The sequence below is a fragment of the Sciurus carolinensis genome, chromosome 1 (genome assembly GCF_902686445.1).
Source record: "Sciurus carolinensis chromosome 1, mSciCar1.2, whole genome shotgun sequence".
NCBI classification, from domain to species: Eukaryota; Metazoa; Chordata; class Mammalia; order Rodentia; family Sciuridae; genus Sciurus; species Sciurus carolinensis.
Window position 1 is genome coordinate 195,610,696 of NC_062213.1, and position 15,960 is coordinate 195,626,655.

General features: G+C 57.1%; 1 protein-coding gene across 3 annotated transcripts in view; it reads left to right on the forward strand.

The window, feature by feature from the left end:
- Tmco4 (transmembrane and coiled-coil domains 4) overlaps positions 1-15,960 on the forward strand; it is an 86,223-nt gene that overhangs the window by 68,014 nt on the left and 2,249 nt on the right. For all 3 annotated transcript variants that reach the window (XM_047549755.1, XM_047549761.1, XM_047549763.1), the window contains 2 exons: positions 9,451-9,568; positions 13,575-13,692. In XM_047549755.1, coding sequence (XP_047405711.1) covers positions 9,451-9,568; positions 13,575-13,692 — 236 coding nt within the window. The remainder of the gene's footprint in view (positions 1-9,450; positions 9,569-13,574; positions 13,693-15,960) is intronic.

Here is a 15,960-nt window from a genome sequence, read left to right on the forward strand (position 1 = left end):
GAAACAGACATTGCGTTTTCTCTTTGGGGAGGGGTTGGGGTTGGAGCCTGGGTTCAAGCAATCCTCCTGCGTCCGCCGCCCAAGGAGCTGGGGCTGCAGGCACACGCTACTGCACCCCGCTTCACTTTCCATTTTTAGAGAGGGGGAACCCAAAGCCCAGGGAGGCTAGGTGACTTGTCCAAGGACACACAGCAAGCAAAGCAAACCTGGGATTCTAACCCAGGTGACTCTGACTCTAAACTATTCCCGGTGAACACTTCTTTCATGCTGCATCTTGGTGACAAGCTAACTGCCCTTAAGAGCCTATAACCATGTTAAGAAAATAAGACACCAGCCGGGCACAGTGGCACCCCTGGAATCCCTGCAACTCAGGAGGCTGAGGCAGGGAGGGCCTCAAGTTTGAGGCCAGCCTGGGCAACAGAGTGAGACCCTGCCTCAAAATAAAAAATAAAAAGGGCTGGGGATGTGGCTCAGTGATAGAGCACCCCTGGGTTCAATCCTCAGTACTGAAAAGAGAGAAGAAAACACCAGCCTTAGAGCAGCAAGTGCTTCGTCCCCAGGCCTGGACGTAGGGCCACAGCAGTCCAAGGAGAGAGCTGAGCCCTTCCTTCCTGGTGGCAGGGACAGGCGGCAGGGACAGGGGGCAGGCTCGCAAGAGCAAGTCATCCCTGGGCCCTGGCAGCACCCCACATCCAGAGACAGGGAAGTGGACGGGGGCTGGGGGCCGTGACCCGAGCTGGCTTCTGCTGGGACATTGAGAGAACGTGCTGGAAAGATGATCAGGGTCCAGAGAGCAGGGGCTGCTGCCCAGCGGGCTCTGACCTGGTCTTCAGGTCTTCTGCTCAATGGGTCCGTTTGTCTCTCAGTCACAAACTGCTAGTGAGGGTCTTCCACGTGCCAGCAGCTGGCAGGGCACAGAGGTGACAGCGGTCAGCAGCCTCCATTGCCCCCAGCGAGGTCTCGGTGGAAGGGCCCTCTTCCTGCACAGTCCCCTACTCCGCCCTCCTGGGCTGGTCACACCTGCCGCATCTTCCTGCCCTGGGGGTGTGCTGGGCCTTGGATGCCCAGGGTCGCGACCCCCGCGATGCTGCTTGACCTGTGCCAAACCAAGGACTGAGCCGCCCTCAGGTCCTGCTCTGCGTGAGGAATCGCGTTCATCCCGGGAGGGAGGGACGATGCCATTATCGCTGTTTGTCAAGAGAACAGGCTCAGAGAGCTCCGGGTATTGTTCAGTGTCACATAGCTTGAAGGTGACGGAGCCACGGGAGGGCCTCCTACCTACCTGCCACCTGTGCCAGGGCTCTTCCTGCTGCCTCAGATAGGCCCAGGCAGCCCGGCTAGAGATGGCAAGGCCAAGCCAGTGCCCTGCCCTCATGGCTCCATGTCAGGGACCCAGGGAGGGGTGGCGCTCTGGGTGTGCTCGGCCCACTCTTTGAAGGACTCTCCCTGTGGGAAGCCCTTGCCAGAGCCGCTGGAGCGTGTGTGGGCACCACAGCACCACCTGGTGGCAGCTTTGGAGGGCACTCTTCTCAGAGGCCAGGGCTTGGCCTCAGCTCCCGAGGCCCAGGCTCCTGGGTGGCTAGCAGACTTGATGGGGAGGGTCCCCTGGCTGCCTTCTTTGGGATCTTGCCCAGCAACGGGCAGCTTTTGCTACCTCCTGAAACATGTCCATGCCACAAATTCCGAGGCTCAAGCAAGAATTCATATCTTTACTTCCTGCTTTCATTTTATTGGATACGCATTTATTAAGCACCAAAGATACAGAGAAGAAAGAATTCATACTTACCAAGAACCCGGACATCACCTCATGGAACTGCCCCAACAACCCCGCAAGTCAGGGGTTCCTGGGGTGTCTTCCAGGTGAGGAAATGGAAGGCCACCCCTGGGCCCCAGCTCCTGCATCAAGGGCCACACGGGGGCTGCCGTCCTCCCCCTGACGCTCTGCCCAGCTCAGTAGGGCTGGGTTTCCTGCCGGCAGCCATGGAAAATGTGGTGTTGTTTCAGTGACATTTTTCTTTCTCAAATAAAGTTTGGGAGAAATAGAGCAAGGATTTTCTTCTGGTAAGAAAAGGCAAATAAAAATCAGATCCCTTTAGTGACAAGCCACCTTTATTTCAATGACCAAAACTATACAAAATCAGAATCACAGGAGGCCCCTGCCACGTGACTGGCACAGGTGGGCAGTCATGGGCAGGGAGGAAGGGCCATGCCAAGCTCTGACATGACTCCATTCCCTGGGCTCGAAGGGAGTCACCAGTCACCATTGACCCTGCTGGGGATCTGGGTCTCGGCTAAAGAGGCCCATGGACACGTGCTCATGTACCCAGGGACGTTCACAGACGTGGGCCACCTCAGCCAAGCTGCCACCAGCTCTGCACACTCGGCAAAGCTGGCGTGTGGGGACCTGGTGGGGTCAGTCATAAACACTGCTCTCCACCAGCAGCCTGACCGTTCCACACCAGCAATCATGTGTCACCTGTTTTAGAAATGGGATAAGGAGTGACAGAGCTTCTGTGGGGTATGGTGGCACTTGCCTGTAGTCCCAGCTGCTCAGGAGGCTGAGGCAGGAGGATCGCTTGAGCCCAGGAGTTCCAGGCCAGCCTGGGCCACACAGTGAGACCCTGACTCAAAAATCAATTGTAAAGCCTGAGGAAGAAGTTAGGGAAGCAACCACAGGGAAATCTTTTGTACCTAGACGATTTTCCAGTCAAACTAAGTATGTTACCAGTTGAAATCTGACCATCTTTTAACCCAGAAGTGCTTGTCAGGAAGTGAAACTGACATTTGAGTCCCAAGAACATTGAAAGATGAGTGGACTCATAACTAATGCTGTGAACACCAGGTCATGACCATTAGCAAGATAGTCACCACAGTGAATGCAGAAGCAAGAAGAATCAGGGTTAGACCTTAATGCCTGAGACAGTAGTCTGAAGGGCCTCATCCCCCAATCCCAACCCCACCAAAATAAGTATGTCACGATAATTAAAGACATATTAAGGCCAGGCACAGTGGCACACTGTTTGAGCTACCAGGGAGGCTGAGGCAGGAAAGTCAAGTTTGAGGCCAGTCTGGACAATATAGGCAACATAGAAAGACCCTGTCTCAAGTAAATATATTTAAGACATTGAAAATAAGTGGAAGAACAAGGCACTGGATAAAAGAACAGAGGCTCTTGAAAATAAATGAAACATAGAAATGAAAAAAGTCATTGAAATGGAATTCTTACTGGATGATCCAGTTAGCAGGTTAGATGAAGCTAAAGAAAGAAATGATGAATTGGAAGATGGAAGAAATTACCCATGGTGCATCTTGGAGAGAGAAAGAAATGAAAAATAGGAAGGAGGAGTTAAGGTTTAATAATTGCCTAATACAGGGCTGGGGAGATAGCTCAGTCAGTAGAGTGCTCGCCTTGCAAGCACAAAGCCCTGGGTTTGATCCCCAGCACTGCAAAAAAAAAAAAAAAAATGCCTAATACAAATTCTAAAAGAAGAGAATAGGGAAGAGATATGGTTTTTTTGTTTGTTTGTTTTTGCGGTGCTGGGGATTGAACCCAGGGCCTTGTGCTTGCGAGGCAAGCACTCTACCAACTGAGCTATCTCTGCAGCCCCAGAGATATAGTTTATTGACTGAGAATTTTCCAGAATCCATTCCTGAGCTCAAGTATCAGCCATGCATGGATAATCTTAGCAGAATTGCCCATCCAGTGATAAAATAGACTCATGAGAAATAATAAATGATTTGAAGATAGTTTGCTACACAGCAATAGCTAACTATAGAACATGTATGATGTTTTATTTATGTAGATGCATGTGTATATATATATACATATGTTATGTATATGTAATGCAACTGCTTGTTCTCTACTAACTTGGAGGCTGTAACTTACCAGAAAGTATAATTTCAAGTCATTGTGACTCCATTAAATTAACCTTTCTGATTCTGATGGGGAAATCAAGTTCACGTGTCAGGGTGTGGGCTGATTGACATAACTCTCCATCAAAAAAGAGAAAGTGTGTGGTATTTCATTTAGATCGCTTTTCTTTTCCATAGGTATACCTGTTCACCCTTCTCTGGCTTGGCATATATGTCAGAGATTACAAGAACAAAAGGCCATGGGCCCCGGCCTGGTCCACACATCAGGATATTAACTTTCTAGCAGATTTCGGATTGTTCTGGGGTCTCTGGAACCCACCAAATTGGAAGGAATCTTTGCAGGTGTTTGTGTTCTGTGTGTAATATACAATTTTGGGTTGTGTCAGCGTTGTCAAAAGACAACCAGAAAGGTACTTTGGGTCAAGGTTACATTTGATTGGAAAGGGTAGTGGGATAGACCAGTGGGAGAGGAAAGGCAGGAGCCACTAAATTCCTCTACGGCGCATGCTCGTTGACCCTGGGAAAGTTCCTCAGCATCTCTGCGGCTGCATCATGGATTGAGAATTGCCATTATCACCACCTGAGATCATGGCTCGGCGCAAATGGAGTAAGAGATGTAGACAGCAGTTAGTCCTGGGCCTGTCCTGAATCAGGTTGTGATGATGATAAAGAGAGGGTGGGGAGGCAGAGGAGGAAGAACTTCAAGGAGGAGAATTTCAGGACTAAGAGGTGGTGTGGCTCAGTGGAGAGCGCCTGCCTCGCACGCGTGAGGCCCGGGGTTCCCCCAGAGCCCTGAAAAGAAAGAAAGGAAGGAAGGGAAGGAGGGAGGGAGGGAGGAGAGAATTCCAGAACTTGGTTTAAAAACAAACTAATCCAAAACCCTTCAGCGTGCACTCTCCTCCTCCCATCTGACATCCTGGCCAGCATTCCAGCCCAGAAGAGAACAGGTCTCTCGGGGACACCTTAGCATCATGACCCTTGAGTCCCTAAACTCCCTCTTGGCTGAAAATTATGCCTGAGCTGTCACTGGACATCAGCTGAGATGCAGAGTCAACTGGCTCTTCGTCTCCACCACAGCAGACATGGCATTTGATGGGATTAAGTCCCTTCTGTGGAACTGCACCCACCAGTTGCTTTATCTTCGGACAAACCCGGCTTCAGTTCCCCAGGGGGCGCAGGGAGAGGTCTGGCAGGACAGATTCCTTCCCAGGGTCGGGGGATGCAGGAATTGCCTCATCACCTTGCATGGCTAAATGAAAGACGAGAAAGGAAGGCTGGGTCCTCCCCTTAATCCATGCCCAATCCTGAGAGCATGTCCCCCGGGGCTCGGCTAAGCATTTCCCCCAGGGTGAGCCCGCTCCCCTGGGCGCTGGGGCGGGGGTGCAATGGAAGCCCCTCTCCTTTGTGGCTCCTTCCTCGCTGGTCGCGTGCCTGAGTCTGTGTCTCTGCAGCGGATTTCATCCTTTCCTTCAAGGTCTGCGTCACGGTCCGCAGTCGGGAGATAATTTCCTCCTTCGTTTCCCACCTTATCACTCGCCGCACACACGCACCCCTGCCAGGAGGGAGAAATTCGTCCCTTTTGCTTCTTGGACTTGAGACGCTTTGGTGTTTGCAGCCAGGAGAATCTCATTATTGACATCGTGATGGGCGTGAGGAGCAGGTGCCTGGCTTTAAGGCGGGCCACTGCAGGGAAAGGGTCAGGCAGTGGGCAGAGGGGTGGCCCCCGCGGAGCACCCCTGCCGCCCCAGAGGGTTCTCCGTGGGGACTCTCTGAAGAGCTGGCTCCATTTGGTGCATTTTAAGAATTTACAAAAACTCAATTTATACAGTTTCCAAGGCCAAAGCTATCGTGTAAAGTTTGCTACTAGGAAGAGGCCGTCCCTTCTCAGTCCTGGATGGTTATTGAAAAGCCAAAACCATCTCCAGTTTGCTGGGGGTGCCAAGTGCAAGAGGCACCAACCCCAGAGTCAGTGATTTTTAGTAAATATACTGAGTTGTGTGACCATCACCGCAACCCGATTTTGGAACCTTTCCATCACCCCAGAAAGACACCCCATGCCTCCCCTTAGGTGGTAAACGGATCGCTTTGGTGCCTGTGTGAAAGAATCAGACTAAGAGGCAAAAGTAAAAATAAGTTTGGGGAAGAAATGTGTTTCGCTGCACGTGTGAATGACAAGCAGCCCAGGAGTGGAGGGAGCTGGTGAGCTTTTCTTTTTTAACCGCTGGAGGGTTGACGCCTCCTTAATGCTAAAGTTATAACAGGATGAAGGGCTTCCAGCTGCAGCAGTAACTGCGGGATATTAATAAGATCCCAAGAACTGTTTTAAAAATGGAAATTATGAGCATAAAAGCCGCATGTGTATTACTTCTGAACTTGATGATCCCCTGCTCTCTTACATAAAAGTCTGAATACATACAAAAGGGACTGCGTTAAACCTTAAAAATTCCCAAGAAGATGGTGGCAGCAGGAGGGAAATATCCAAATGTGTTTCAAACTCTGTGTCCCCGCATCAGAAAGGTGGTTGGATCTTCTCATATTGGTTGGGGGATGGGGGATGGGGGATTGAACCCAGGGGTGCTTACTGAGCCACATCCCCAGCCCTTGTTTATTTAGAGACAGGGTCTCACCGAGTTGCTAAGGGCCTCGCTAAGTTGCTGAGGCTGGCTTTGAACTCACCATCCTCCTGCCTCAGCCTCCTGAGTCGCTGGGATTACAGGCCTGTGCCCCCGAGCCCAGCTTCATGAGCAGCCGTTAAATGTTAGATTCCAGTTTCTTTTGTTGGTCTTGAAAAGTGAGAACATTCTGTACTTAACCCATGTCAGGACCCAGAGATCATCTCTGCCCCGTGGAAGAGACCAGATGGGCACTGAAAGTGGAACCTGAGCCAGATTTTCTGCCTTTTGTCCAGGAGGCTGAAATATTTTGGTAGTATTTGAGATCCAAAAGTGGGATCTGGATTTTTTCACCCCTTTCCAGCAGCTGTGGTCAGTAGTCTGTGTTTTCTTGTTTGGTTGGTTTGGATTTTTTTTTTTTTTAACCCAGGGCTTTGCACTGCTAGACAAGTGCTCTATGCGTGACCTCCACCCCGGGTTTCCCCTCTGCGCTTCCTTTCTGGGAAGGGGGCACCGAGGGTGGGCTCTGGGCCTCCCATCCACGTGGTGCCTGGTGGGATCCTAGCCCACTCCCTTTAGCTAACACTGTGCATCATTGAGAGCCCCGCATAGCTTCTCTTCGGGTTGGCAACCATGCAGAGAGCAAGTCCTCCGAGCTGCGGTCTGAGGATGAAAGGGAGGGGTCCAGTTGGCAGCTGCCACTGAGGCTTCAGATGTGGGAAAATGTGTTTCCAGGTCGCCGCCCACCCTGACATGGTTTGCCTGCACTCTGGGCTGTTTTATGAGGTTAACCACTCGCCTCCGTTTAAGGTCGCCATACCTTTTTTGCTTTTCCAGTAGTTTGGGGTCGATCCGAGCAGTTGTTCAGGAATCCTGCTGTGGTGGCTTATGGCCACTAGGGGGCGCAGCCCGCCCTCAGCAGCGCTATGGCTGAGGGCAGCTCTCCAGCGCCGAGATTCCACAGGGCAGAGCCGGCACCCCACCCTGAGGCTGGTCCCCAGAGAGAGCTGTTGGCCAGTGGTCCACACTGTCTAGCACTCTGGCAGCAACAGTAACCTGATTGTGATGACTGTGTGAGTGGTTTCTGCATCAGCAGGGAGAATGGCCCAGGGACCCTACAGCCCTCTCTGTTTTCTGGGTTGTAGTCCCAGCTTTGTTCTCTCTGGCTGTGTGACCTTGGGCAAGCCCCATCCCCTCTCTGAGCCATTTCCTCATCTGCCAAGGGAAGTGGTTGGGATGAAATCTCACTGATCCATAAGAGTCCTTTCAGCAACAGTATTGCCAGCAACACACACATCTGAATATCCTGCATATCCCTTACCTGCAGGGAATGACCGCCCTGCGGGTCAGCAGGAACCACCAGCACACTGAGGTTTTAAACCCTTCTGCCGTGTCACCATCTCCCTGGAAGCAGAAGGAGTGAGATCAAGGCTGTGCCATAGACTCTTTTAACATCGAGACGGGGTGCCGAGAGGGATTGCTACTCGGGGTTCTACATTAGTCAGCTTTTCGTCACTGTGACCAAAATGACGAGGGTAACTTAAAAGGAGGAGAGGCTTATTTTGGCTCAGTTTCTGAGGTTTCAGTACATGGTTGGCCATCTCCATTGCCCTGGGCCTGGGGTGAGCAAGGACGAGACCTGTCAGCTGGGGGCCAGGAAGCAGGGAAAGGGAGGAAGCGGCCAGGGACAAGACAGTCCCCAAAGGCACCCCCCAGTGACCAGTCCTCCCACACCCCTCCTCTCCAGTGCCCGCCACAGTCCACTCAGCTGTGAATCCAGGAACCCACTGATGAGGTCAGGACCCCGTGAGTCAGTCACTTCCCGGAGCCCCACCTCTGGCTCCGGCTGCACTGGGGACCAAGCCTTCCACCCAGGACACCTGAGGGACATTCCAGATCCAGCCCTAACAGGTGCCCAAAGTCCCGTTAGCCTGGAACTGTCATCAGATACACTGGACTGGAAGCCCAAATGGACAGCAGTTAGAAACCCTGGGCCCGAGAGGAAGCCTCCTGTCCTGTGTCACTGGACAAGAGGGCGGCAGGGCTGGACAGAGCTGCCCCACCCAGGCACAGTCGTCCTGGGTGTGCGTCAACGTGGACTCCTAAGGGTGAGGAGGCGGTGGCAGCGCAGGGCAGGAGCCACTGACGTCCCCTGTGTGTCCCCAGGACCGCTGTCTTGCATCATGAGTCACTCTCAAAAGACCCGCAAGCCCAGTACCATGTCATTCATCTTGTTTAGGCTCAGAGAAGTTAAGTGACTTGGCTCAAGTCACAGGGCTCAGGAGTGGCTGCACTGGGACTCGAACCCACGTCGTGGCCTCGCACTGGCTCTCCCGTGGACGGAGTTCGTTCCCTCCTCCCTCATGCCCAGCTGTACTGCGCGCCGGGCGAGTGGCCAGGCCCTCACTGACAGCCGGAGTGCCTGCCCTCATGGGACCTCAGTGTTAGAGGAGGGATGGAAGACGCACAAACGACGTGTGGCAAGAGGAGAAGGCCACACAGACGCCGCTCAAGTAGCCCTGGCTAAGCGTCCCGCCGTCAGATCAACGCTGCCCACCGGGCACCCACCTCCTCTCCACTGCCCCTCCTGCCAGGCTGCCCACACTGGGGCCTGCTGCAGAGCAAGGCGCCGTCCCCACCCCCGCTTGCCGTGCCACAGGCCACCCAGGTCCACAGCAGGGGCGAGCCCCGTGGGTGGTGGAAAGATACCCGGGTCCCAACTGGGGGCCATGACCGTGAGATCCTGCATGGACTCTCGTTTCCTTATCTAGAACAGCAACCCTGGGGCGCTGCAGGCATAGGTCAGGGACATGAGGGCCGACCCAGGGCCTGGATCCCGGCAGGGGGACCCCGTGAGGTGTCTGTGCGCATGTGTGACATCTATCTCCTTAGTGCTGTTGGCGCATCCCCCCCAGGACCCACGGTGACCGGGGCACTGATGGCCTCTTCTGGGGTCTCTCGCCAGATTGCCAGGGGATCGTCGAGGACGTAGTCCTGCTGGGTGCACCTGTGGAAGGAGACCCCAAGGCCTGGGAGCCGTTCCGGAAGGTGGTCTCGGGGAGGATCGTCAATGGCTACTGCAGGTCTGTACCCGGCACGCTGCCCAAGCACCTAGGGAGCCCGGGCCCTGTGCTGGGGACCCGTGTTTGACACTCGTATCGGGGAAGGTCCCAGGAACCCGTTCAGGCCTTGTGAGCAGCCAGGCCCAGGCCGGGTGCTCTGATCCGGGACGCGTCCATCCCCACGGGTGGATGACAACAGAGAGAAGACCCGGAAGGGCCTAGGATGTCCCTGTGGGCCTGAGGCCACTTGCCTGCTGACAGGGCTGGGGAGGGACCCAGGGGAGTGGGACACAGACTGAAAAGCAGCGGTGGGGCCACAGGTGCAGGGCTGAGCGCGAGGCCGAGGAGCTGGGTTCACCGTGGGCCACGGGGCGAGGAAGGAGCCAGGGCTGGGCGGAGTCTGCGGAGCGTGTGTCCAGGCGGGGCGACAGGACGGGAAGCTGACGGGAGCGGGGAGCTCACGGCCGGAGCGTGACAGGCCCTCCGCAGAAGGCCAGGGTCTGGGCGGGCTGGAAGGAAAGCAGCCCTGACCCGGGGCCGGAGGAGAAGGCTGAGGGCTTTCCCCAGGCTGGGCCCTGGCCAGACCGCGCGGGAGGCCAGACACCTTCATAGACTCCAAGACACCACGGATTCTAAGTCACAGCAGTACCCTGGGGACTGGGGCCATGGCCACTGAGGTGTGAGACACTCCTTCACCCAAGGAAGGTGACATTCTTAGCTTTCCAACTCCGAGGGCGATCTGCAGTTCAAGAAACAGCGGGGCAGGCGATTGGTTATGGGGGCAGGAAAGAAAAAGGAAGGAGACACTTCAGGGCTTCATGGGAGGTGGCTGACTCCATGACAATTAGCGATTTCAAAAATCACTAAGGAGAGCCGGCCGTGGGGCACACCTGTAATCACAGCTGCCCGGGAGGCTGAGGCAGGAGGATCCCAGGTTCAAAGCCAGCCTCAGCAACTTAGTGAGACCCTGTCTCAAAATAAAATAAAAATTTAGATGTAGCTCAGTGGTGGAGCACTTGCCAGCAGGTGAGAGGCCCTGGACTCAATCCTGAGCCACCCACCCCACCCCACCCCACCCCACAAAATACACATGTATATACACGTTAAGGAAGAAGAGCTTGTGGGGGCGAGGCTGACACATTGGGGTAGTTTGCAGGAGGCAACGGGAACTCCAAGAGATCAGACCAGGAGGAGGCCCAGTGAGCTGGCAGCTCCTGGTGACAGCTGGAGCCAGAGGGACAACGGTGAGGCCCAAGTGCTGAATTCCAGGTCCAAGGAATTTATTTCAGGATGAGGGAGGAGGAGGCTCTGGCCTGCAGTCGGGGGCAACTGGAAAGCATCCCTCAGAGCCGGGCGCGGCGGCACACACCTGCTCGGAGGCCGAGGTGGGAGGGTCACTGGAGCCCAGGAGTTCCAGGCCAGCCTGGGCCTCACCATAAAGCACCCACAGGCTGTGTGCTCAAGGCCTAATGCCAGGCGCAGGAATCCAAAGATGAACAAGACAGGAGAAGCTCACAGCCTGGGAAGAACACACTCGGAAACACAGTCACTGAAAAAAGAATTAAAAACACTAGCCAGGCACAGGGGTGCACACCTGGAATCCCAGGGACTGGGAGGCTGAGGCAGGAGGATCTCAAGTTTGAGGTTTGAGGCCAGCGTCAGCACTTTAGCCAGGCTCTAAGCAACTTAGTGACCCTGTCTCAAAATACAAAACATAAAAAGGCCTGGGGATGTGGCTCAGTGCTTAAGCACCCCGGGGTTCAAACCCTGGTACCAAAATAAAACAAAACAACCCACCACTGAAGAAACCACGATGCTACCACAGGTTAGGGAGGATGCGAGGAGTACGGGACCCATGACCACCTGCCAGGCCCGTCTGTGTGGTGACTCTCCCTTCCTCGAAAAGCCTCGGGTATGGTCGTGATCACCCTGTCTGGGCCTGGCGGGTGGGGTGGCTCCTCTCCAGCTGGGTCTGTGCTTCCGGTCTGGGACGGGCTTCTGTATCCATCCTCCAGGAGTGCCCTGGGCCCCCCATCTGGTGCCGTCCCTCCTTCAGCCCTCCTGTGCTGGTTCTTACACCGCATTTAAATTCCCGCCACCTCTGGGAGCTAAGATCCACTGAGGAGACAGGCTCAGAGAGGACAGGCAACTTTCCCGAGGTCACACAGCTCATAAGGCACAAGGCCGGCCTTGAACCTGGGTCTGTGTGATCCAGAGGCAGATGGAGAAAGGTCTGGAAGGCCAGTGAAGATGGCATGGCTTGCTCAGCCTGCAGAGAGGGCATGGGACCTTAAACGAGTTCCCGTCGTGTCCCTAAATGTGCGTAAGTGAGGGTACTTAACAGTTCTAAGTGAAGTGTTGTAAAAATTACAACAGAAATAACTTGGACGCAACGATTGTCTTTGCTCTTGAGTAACCATGGCGACAGCATTTATGGATCATCCTCAAATCCAGCACTCGATGCTTCTAAGTCTTCCCTTTCCTCCCTCGTGGGGCTCGAGCCATCTCCCTTCTCCCCTGTGCTTGGTGCCTCTGGGACCCTGGGCAGTAAGACAGACGCTGGACTCGGAAGCACTGCTCTCTCTGGAGAGTTACGGAATTTGCTTTTCTTGTTTTTTTTTTATTGTTTATTTTTTTGGTGGTGCTGGGGATTGAACCCAGGGCCTTGTGCACGCGAGCGAGGCAAGCGCTCTACCCACTGAGCTACAGCCCCAGCCCTAGTTATGGAACTTTCTAGGAGAGAAGGTGTGTCGGCCGAGGGGCCATGGTCAGTTCCTGAGAGAGGAGGACCGTGGTCAGATGGGTGTTTCAGGAAGGTCGCAGGGGCCCCCGCGGGCAGGCAGGAGCAGGGAGGGGAGGAGGCGTTGCTTCGGTCCCTAGGGCAGGGCAGGCCCTTGGGGCTGGCAGGGGATGGACACTGATGGGGGGAGCAGGGGGCAGGCCGGCCATGGGCCGTGGCGCCTGAGGTTCATTCCTGCTTGCGGGACTGAGCGGACGATAGCGGGGAAGGAGCTGGGGGCGCACATGGAGCACGGCGGGGCTGTGGAGGCCCTGGACGCCGGACTCCAGTCCTTCTGGGGCCTTCCACACGGGCGCCGTGTGGCGGAGACCCCGGGTGGACACTGGAAGGCCCAGGAGAGAGCAGCACCCTGGGCCCAGGCGGTGGGGGCCTTGCTCCTCGGGGCCCGAGGGAGGCCGTCTCTAGCTTCCCACAGTAATGGACCTCCAGGCAAATCGGGAGCCGGTGCGCCTGGCAGACCTGCGCCCAGGTCGGCCAGAGAAGCCCGCGTGGGCACCGGCTGGCGAGCCCAGCTCCCGGGGACAGCGCTCGGGGGTTCAGCAGGGGAGGCCAGGTCGTAGGGCCCTCTGACCGTCCCGCCAGCACTGAAGGGCCGGGCAGCAGGGTCCCAGGTGGTTTTCTGGGGCTGGTGTAGGGGTGCTTGGCTGGGGGAGGGGGAGGGAAGGTCGCAGCGCCCTCGAAGCAGGTGAGTGTCCCCAGGCTGGGACCCTGTGGGCCACCACCTGGCCTCCTGCCGAGCCGAGGGCCGGGACAACCTGCAGCCTGGCCAGGCCTGTCCTCCCGCCCTGGCCCCCCTCCCCAGGGCGCCCTGGGCCAGCCACCTCCCCAGCTGGGCGCAGCCCTGAGCAGCAAGCTGACTGGGCAGCGTGGCCAGTGTCCTCTTGGTTCCCGCAGTCCTGGGTCAGCCCGCAGGGCTGGGGTGGCTCAGTGGTGGCCCCGTGATGAGCAAGGAGAGGCCCTCGGGTCCGTCCCCGTCGTCACAGGAATTCATGGGGTGCTCACCAACAGCTCTGCCAGACCCTGTTCTCGCCTCTGGGGACCCGGCAGGGACCAACCAGCCTGCCAGGAGCCACCCTGGTGCCCGTGCAGAGCCCTTGGCAGCAGGCCGGGCCGGCGGCGTCTGGGGGCGGCTGCTGTGCACCGTGCGGCCTCCAGACCTCCAGACCTCCCCGGAGGCAGGGGGGCCCAGCCCTGTCCCCCGCTGACGCCCTCCCGCCTCTGCCGCAGGGGCGACTGGCTGCTCAGCTTCGTGTACCGCACGTCCTCCGCGCAGCTCCGCGTCGCCGGCCTGCAGCCCGTGCTGCTGCCCGACCGCAGGGTGCAGAACGTGGACCTGTCCTCAGTGGTGAGTGCCCGGCACCCTGGAGACCGTGGCCCCAGCCGGCTCTGCTGGAGCAGGGAGGAGACTGGGAATCTGTTGGGTGGGGGCAGGTGCTGCTGGCCAGGCTCCTTCCTCCCGCAGGACTCTGTCCCCAGCCCTTCTGCTTCAGCTCTATCCTCCTGGACAGGCACTGTTGTCCCCGTTTCATGGATTAAGACATCAAGGTTTAGAAAATTCCCTGTCTTGCAGGACGTGGTGGTGCACACCTGTAATCCATCACTCAGGAGGCCAAGGCAGGAGGATCACAAGTTTGAGGCCAGCCTCGGCCACTTAATGAGACCCTGTCTCAAAGTAAAAGAAAAGGGCTGGGGACGTGGCTCAGTGGTAGAGCACTGGCCTAGTATGTGAGAGGCCCGGGTTCTGTCCCCAGCACAGAAAGGGGGAAAGGAAAGAAAAAGAAAAGTTCCTGTCTCACAAGCAGCCACTGGCAGGGCCGATTTGAACCTCTGGCGCCCACACTGCCTCCACATCACTGCTCAGCACCCGCATTCCAAGGCTTCCCCCCACCCCGCCCGTGACCTCTAGTCAGGGCTGCCTGCCCCTCAGAAACCACAGAGCAAGCAGAGGACCCGGTGGCGGGCCCCAGACGGAGCAGAAGCAGAAGCAGAATCCAGAGCCGACAGCTCTGATCGCGGAGGTCAGGGGCCGCTGACCAGCCTCCCGCCTCAGACTCCAGGGCCCCGGCTGCCCGGTCCAGGCTTGCCCTGCGGAGCCTGTGCAGCCCAGACGAGTCCCAGACGAGAGCCCTCGCCCACCGCCACCTGCTTGTCACAGCGAGGTGGCAGCTTCCCGCATGGCCCCGCTCCAGCCTGGCTCTGCCCCGGACCCGCCCCAGGCCTGAGTACCGCCCCGTCCCGCTGAGGACGAGAGGGCCGGGACCTGCCCAGCTGCCCTGCAGGACCAGGCGGAGCAGACTCCGGCCAGCTCTGAGGTTGCCGCTGGGGAGAGGAGGGACGGGGCTCAGGAGCGGAGCACGGGGAGCTGCAGCCGCGGCGCGGGCAGAACTCAGCCAGCGGGAGCCCGCGGCCGGCCCTCACGTCCACGCTGCTGTTCACCCAGTGCCCGCAGCGTCCCAGGTCCACGGGAAGGGAGTCTGAGCGGCACCGTCCTGCCAATGGCCCCTCATGGGCACACGGCACGCCCCCTCCCTCTGGGGACACTGGTGTCCCCCTTGAGCATCAGCAGCTGCCACCTGGGACTGAGCACCGGACAGTGACACGGGGGAATTCTAGCACATGAAAACTCAAACCTCACCAGGACTGCTGCCCCTGAAGGCCACCGGCATGTCCCTGCCCTGGTCACCTAGGCCGCTGCCTCCTGCCACCATGCTGCCAGGCCACTTCCTCCCCTGCACTCCAGGCCCAACTCACAGCCCAGCCACCCAGGAGCCCCAGGGAGCAGCAGCCCCTGCCCCGCCTTCTGCCTGGGAGCTTTGGGGCTGGTGCAGCCCAGGAGCAGCCGGAGTTTCTAGGCTCCTGAGGGGACAGACGTGAGCTTCCGCCCTTTCACATCCCCTCCATCCCTGAAGCACTTGACACGTGACATGTAAACCCAAGTTATTTTTAATGCCACAAAGTTCTGCAAGATCCAGTCTCTGTCCCCAGACGCCCAGGATGGAATATGGCCGGAAGAGTACAGCCTGTGGCACTAGAGGGGCCTGGCTGTAGATCTCGGCTCAGCTGCTGGTGTGCTGGCTGTGTGACCTTGGCAAGTTACTTAACCTCTCTGAGCCTCAGTTTCCCTATCTGTGAAATGGTGGAAACCCCCTAACTTCCAGGGCAGCACAGGTAAGACCCTTGGTGCATGGCAGGTCCCTCCCCCCAGGCCCCTGCCAGCGCCTCCCAGTCTTTGCCTTTGGGACCAGCAGCTCCCAGGCTTCTTTCCCTCCTCAGACTGCCTCCTGGCAGCTTTCCAGCTCCACCTAATAATAGCTCTTTATCACATTAGGAGCATCCAGCGCATCTCCTCCCCCGCGTAATTAGGAGTCATTACACTGCCTTTGTGTTGGGCTCCTGTTTTCCTAGGCAGCCCGGGAGGCAGGTGGATGGCAGGCTGGGGAGCACCCGCTGCCCTCCCAGCAGAGCCCTGCAGACCTGGTGTCTCCCCGCTGGACCTCTGTGAACCATCCAGGGGCCACTTCCCACCGGGGGACAGGGTTCAGCGGAGCAGGAGAGTCCCCCACCCCAGAGCCCCTCTGGGGCAAGAGTCTTCCTGTCCCATAGGAGTTGCCAG